Consider the following 6,303-nt stretch of genomic DNA (forward strand, 5'->3'; position numbering starts at 1 on the left):
CCACAGGGCTGCAGTTTTCAATGGTGCAAAAAGGCACAAACTCAGACTCCTGGCCTTTGGAAATGCACTTCAAAATCTTCAGCGCAGACAGACCCTTCTGATTCTCTTCAGTTTCAAGCAACTGATCTGGAGAGCTCTGCCCTTCTCAGATACTTATTCCAAGGTCTCTGGCTCATGCAGGATATCACTTCTGACCAATGGGAGCAGGGTAACTCCTGAAAGTTATGACCACATCCTGTAGAGCACAGCTTTCCAAACTGTGTGGCGCGACACGTTACTGTGTCGCGCCCCATGCGTAGGTGTGTTGCGCGATGCGATGCGATGACGTCAGGGGCGGCCATCGGGGAATGTGACTCAGTGACGTTGCTCCGAACTGAATTGTAAGCAATCTTCTCGAAAACAGAGCTGCAGTGCAGCGAGAGAACGGTGCTACGCTGCAGAACTGTTGCGCTGACTGGCATCCCAGTCACCGCTTTCGTATGTAACTGAGTTCTGTGCTCAGCTCAGTTTGCAGATGCGCATCGGGCCGAATCAAGTTGAAATATGAATGGTTTTCCTATTTCCTTGGCTGAGGATGGCAGTGACGAGACGGAGGTGCTTGCTGCGGGTCCCGAACTACCCGCCCCTTGTCCCGGAGCGGGGCAGATTTGTTGTCTGCGGGAGGAGGGAGGAGAACGCTGCTGTCGTGTTGCAGGGAACACAAGTTTTATCAAGAGGATCCAGAAAAGCATGGCACAGAAGAAGTTCAAGATAGAGCTGGACAAAAGCGCAAAGCATCTTTACATTTGTGATTTTCACAAAAATCTACCCCAGACACTTCGTAATAGAAGGAAAAGAAAAGGCAGTGATGATGAAGAAATTGACTCCCCTCTACATGACATTGACACACCAGAGGTCTCAAATATGAGCAGTAGCACCGATGTAGGAGTTTGTAAGGTTGACTTATTTCAATTACAAGTGAATACACTGAGAAGATATAAAAGCCATTTCAAGTTGCAAGCCAGGCCAGGGCTGAACAAAGCGCAGCTTGTTGAAGTAATTGGATGCCATTTTAGGTCGATTCCAGTGAATGAGAAGGATACCTTGACCTATTTCATCTGCTCGGTGAAGAATGAAAAGCATAAACCAGATCAGAAGTCTGACGGCTGTATTCACTGATTTCGTGTTTGGAAGAGAGTATAGGGATTCTTAAAGACTTTTCGTGGTCCATACGATCGTCAGTATTTTGCTTTTGCAAGCCTGCTGCTCTGCTTTACTACTTAAGCTCCAGGAACACAAAAATAACCTACACGGGCGGTCTTCACTAGGCCTCAGTGGGACACAGTATATATTTTGTAATCCTATTATCGATGTGATTGATAGCTGTCCTTTCTTTATTGATTGGGAGTTTGGCTGACGGTTGATTGTTTGAAATGAAAATTCCTCTTTCAGATTTGTTTAGCAGCCTCATTTATCATACTTCACAGAATGTTATGATTTGTTATTTGTCTTATAAACTGGAATTGGACATTTTAATGTATGAAAAATACTGATAAACTGATGTTTTTCTTGTAGGTTCATTTCATATTTAAAACATATGAAGCTATACATATTTGCTGTTTGTTTTAAATGTGAAATAAAGTATTATAGCACATAATATCAACACGAGATCGAGAGTGCGCGTAAACACGAATTCCAACGCGGAAAGCACTGCCATCTACTGGACAATGTACAAATGTTTTGCTAAAACTCTATAGCAGTGTGCTCTTCACAATTTATTGTTTCTGCCTTAAGGGGATGCCAGGTTCCATTTTGTTGCACTGAAGACAATCTCTTTTTTAAGAATGCTCTTTGAAACAGCTTTAGTTGTTTCACCCTCTGGGTTGTAATAATAGGCTTGAGTGTTGTGTGGAAAAGCAAACCCAGCTGAAGCCAAGATACTAGATCAAAAGTGTGGCCATGAAGAGCAGAGTTTTACGAGACAGAATTCCTCCAAGAGCATGCAACATTCTGGGATTCTAGACCACAGAGATTTAGTCTAGTACCGAAACTGGTGACCTGGTGATCTGGAACTTTTGGTTTTAATTCCAGCTCTGGCACATGACTTTAAAATGTGTGATTCTGGGCAAATGAGTTGACCTCACTGTGCATAGAATTGTAAATATGTGTAAAATGTAACGTGATTGTAAATATATAAAATGTAATATCACAAATGTGCAAATCTCATGTTCACGCTCTGTTACCAACCATGTGGGTTTTCTTCAGATCCATACAAAACATATGAACATTATTTGGGGGTGGGTGTGTGTGGCGGTGTGTGTGTGTGTGTTGGGGTGTGTGTGGGGTTGTGTGTGTGTGGGAGTATGTGTGGAGTTGTGTGTGGGGTTGTGTGTGGGGTTGTGTGTGTGGGGGGCTTGGGGGGTGGGGTTGTCTGTGTGGTGTGTGGGGTTGTGTGTAGGGTTGTGTGTGTGGGGTTGTGTGTGTGTAGGGTTGTGTGTGGGGTTGTGTGTGAGGTAGTGTGTGAGGTAGTGTGTGGGGTTGCGTGTGGGGTTGCGTGTGGGGTTGTGGTTGTGTGTGTGTGGGGTTGCGTGTGTGTGGTTGTGTCTGTGTGTGGGGGGGTGGGGTTGTGTGTGTGTGGGGGGGTGTGTGGAGTTGTGTGTGGGGTTGTGTGTGGGGGGTGTGGGGGGTGGGGTTGTGTGTGTGGGGGGTGGGGTTGTGTGTGTGGGGTTGTGTGTGGGGTTGTGTGTGTGTGGGGTTGTGTGTGTGTGTGTGTGGGGTTATGTGTGGGGTTGTGTGTGAGGTAGTGTGTGAGGTATTGTGTGAGGTTGCGTGTGGGGTTGTGGTTGTGTGTGTGTGGGGTTGCGTGTGTGTGGTTGTGTCTGTGTGTGGGTTGTGTGTGGGGTTGTGGGTGGTTCGGGCTAGCTCACTGCGCTCACTCGCGTTACCGTGTCCCTGAAAAAAAAAAAGGTGTGTCACCAACATGAAAAGTTTGGAAAGCTGTGCTGTAAAGTGTGGCATTATTTTGTCCCAGAGTGCATAACATCTTCCAAATCCATAATGGCTGATTTTCCAGCAAGGAGGTGAGAGCTGGCTAAACACACCCCTAGGATGGCTAATTTACTTTGAATCTCCCCTCTGCATCTGCTCATACCTTCCTTAAACCTACCATCTATCTAAGGTGGGTAGTTCATAGCTGTAAATGACTATGGCATCTGCTCTCCCCTTTGAAGAGCATAGTTTACAACCCGTCCCCCTGGCCTGGTATTACTATAGAACAGCATACGGCCCTGCCAGCAGAGCTGGTTAACTCCAGGGGCTCTCTATCACCTCTTTAAGGCAGCCTGGCTAATCCACTTACTCTGATCAATCAGGGCAGACCACTGGAAGGCTGAATTCGGACCTACAACCAAGAAAGTCTTATAACTTCGTGTATGTACACTTTAGGAGAAATTTAATATTACGATATTGTTGGATTTATTAATACCATTCTGGGAAGTCTTGGAATGGCATTTCTATCTCTCTCCCATCAATAGTTATTAATCTATAACTTTCTACCAGGTTAACCTATGTAACACAGGATTTACAATGGGAAAAATGACTTGGGACATTGTTCCTGCACCAGGACTTACAAAGACATATTTTATAAGTGCTTGCCTTATATCTACAGGAACCCCACCGCCTGTGCAACTGGGGGAGACTTTAGGGGTTCTAAATCTGTATAAATATTGCAGCTTCTCCCTCTACAGTGCCCCTAGCATAGGGTGACCAGATTCTCAAAACAAAAAACGGGGACAGTTCATAGGCATTGAAGTAGGACTAAAGTTTGCAGTAACAGTCGACATAAAAGTAGGACTCTTTGACAGCTGCCATAGACATGGAAAAAGGATTGAAATGAGAGCCGCCTCCACAAACACAGATGAAGAATTACGAACAAATCATATGTGTGACTCAGACTTAGCCGAGAGAGATGTTGAGGTTTCAGTGACTGTCACCCGGGTGACCTGCTAATTGCCCAGTGTGATATCCTTACTTGGTGACACTCATGGCTCCCTGTGGATTGCAAAGTATGACTCATTGCACAGCTTGGACAACACTGCCTGGAGGCGTGGATTGAGCAGCAAACCTTAATTGCCAGGGCACGCAGTGGCTCGCGGCCTGAGCTTACCAGTGCCTGCAGGCTGGCCAGCCTTGGCAGAGTGTGTTGCAGCCCAAGTACCTTTAAGTTTTAATCCTGGGTGCCAATGGTAGCGCATGATTAGGCAGCTGCAGCACCTGCGGTGTTACTCAAAACGGTGAAATGAGTTTCAAGACTGGTGCCGCGTGAAGTGTGTTTTATGTTGTTTGGGCCTCTCTGACATAGGTTCCCTGTTGGGTCAGGTCACTCACATGACGTCAGAGAGTGGCCCGAGTCCTGATGTTCTCCTGACTTCAACTTGCTGGGAAGGAGGGGGGCACCGTAAAAGCTGGCAATCTTTATGTTGATTTTTCTGCTGGCCCATCCAACAACAGTAGCTACCAAAGTGTTGTTAGGGCCTCGCACATGTTTTTTGGGCTGGGTCCCACCTTGCAGAGAGGCACAGGGTCACTCATGTGACGTCAGAGGGTGGCCCAGAGTCTTGATGTTCTCTGACTTTAGTTTGCAGGGAAGGAAGGGTGCTACCACAATGTCTGGCAATCTTTATGTTGTTTCTCTGCTGGCCTATCCAACAACAGTAGCCACCAGAGTGTTGTTAGCAGGGCCTCGCATATCCTGTTTGGACTGGGTCCCACCTTGGAGAGCGGCCCTGGACTGAGTGATGCTCTCTGCGCAGCATCATTAATTACGAGGGAGGAACCAGACCGTATATGTCAGCAAAGGCTGAAGGTACAAGCCTCAAAAAACAAACAGCCACAAAAAATAAAAAACAGCTCCTGACTTAGTGTGCAGAGAGAGCCTTGATTTAATATGTTGCAAGGGATTTAAGAATATTTAGACATGAGTATAAATGAAAGTTTTTTAACCATTATTTCTTAAGCTTTGCAGCAGCTAACGTCGAATTTCTAGTTGCTCATATCTGATATTTATAAGTTTCCCTTGTTTTAATATCTTGATTTTGCTCTCAAGAAAGTGCCACTCATAGTCGTTAAAATGTCACTCACAATTACTCTGAAATTATGAAAATGTCACACATAGAAATCTGAAACCTTGGCAGCTATGCATGTAACATTACAACTACAATAAGCCAGGACTATTCGCTTTGTCAGTTGTTCTTAGCTGCATAAGATAAATGAGCAACAAACTTGGGCTTCGTTGTACATACCATTGAAAATGCTTCAGTTCTGGGATAATGAGACTATGAAGAACTAGAACGGATCCCTTTGAAGGCAGTGAACGGTGGTATTGCTGCAGCAGTAAGATTGTTTTTTCATCCTGAGGGCAAAAATGGACATCCCAATAGAGACCCGTCTCAGCACCTGTACTAAGTAAACAGAGAAATGTCCTGATTTTTTAATAGTGTTTCAGTGCGAGACACTATTTGAAAACCGGGACATTTCTCAGTTTAATCCATGCACTGCACAAAAACCGGGATATTTCTGTAATTAGGAGCAAAGTGTCGGGACACAGGGACACTGCTCTGAAAAAAGGGACCGTCCGGGGAAAACCGGGACGTCTGATCACCCTACCCTAGCATCAAAGTCGAATTTGAGCAGCACTTTACCACAATGTAGAGAGTGAAATGTGAAATTTCACTTCACCCAGGCATATAAAAACTCATGGCTTCAGCGGTGCACACTGGTAACTAGTCACGTACCCGACATCCGCGAGCTTACAGAGGCGAGGGCTCCTGCGGTGAAAGGTACTCAGAACACAGGACACTGGCGTGCGGAGAGAGTGGAGGCCGACTTGAACACGCGAGACCGGGGGTAGGTGGCAGAGGAATCCCCCCTCCCTCCTTTCCCCCCCCACCCGAACCCGTGACAGCGGAGTGACACTGAGAGCGATCCTGGAGACCTCGCTGAGGCGGGGGCTCCCATTGCTTCCGTCGTGGACTGCGGAGGTGCAGACTGCTGCGGAGAGTGCCCAAGGCAACATCGGCGCACAGATTATTTAGTGACAGTAAATAAAGATGCTGTTCGTCGCCCCAGAGCCCCGGGGGTGCATCACGCAACCGGTGTTGGTTGTACAGTAATTCTTATCAGGAGCCCAAGCGGGGAGGAGAGAGGGGTAATAACCCGCTGAGAATAAACCAGCACCTGATATATAACGGGCACTAGTCCAACTGTGGCAGCTCTTCCTCCACACAAGAAAATTACTTAATGTGAGACTAAGGGACGCAGGAGTGA

The 6,303-nt window shown here is 46.4% G+C and overlaps 1 protein-coding gene across 1 annotated transcript; it reads left to right on the plus strand.

Moving 5' to 3' along the window:
* The first annotated feature begins 423 nt into the window (after positions 1-423).
* On the plus strand, positions 424-2,152 carry LOC144785599 (histone deacetylase complex subunit SAP30-like). Its single transcript, XM_078664419.1, has 2 exons — positions 424-894; positions 937-2,152. The coding sequence occupies exons 1-2, from the start codon at positions 544-546 to the stop codon at positions 1,156-1,158; spliced, it is 573 nt and encodes a 190-aa protein (XP_078520545.1). The 5' UTR covers positions 424-543; the 3' UTR covers positions 1,159-2,152.
* Positions 2,153-6,303: the final 4,151 nt, after the last annotated feature.

The sequence above is a fragment of the Lissotriton helveticus genome, chromosome 10 (genome assembly GCF_964261635.1).
Source record: "Lissotriton helveticus chromosome 10, aLisHel1.1, whole genome shotgun sequence".
Lineage (NCBI taxonomy): Eukaryota > Metazoa > Chordata > Amphibia > Caudata > Salamandridae > Lissotriton > Lissotriton helveticus.

What these genes read in the sequence shown, in the direction of transcription:
- LOC144785599 (XM_078664419.1), top strand. Translation starts at nt 544, where the DNA reads ATGAATGGTTTTCCTATTTCCTTGGCTGAGGATGGCAGTGACGAGACG. An exon ending in ATGACATTGACACACCAGAG is followed by an intron (nt 895 to 936) that starts GTCTCAAATATG and finishes GGAGTTTGTAAG; the next exon opens with GTTGACTTATTTCAATTACA.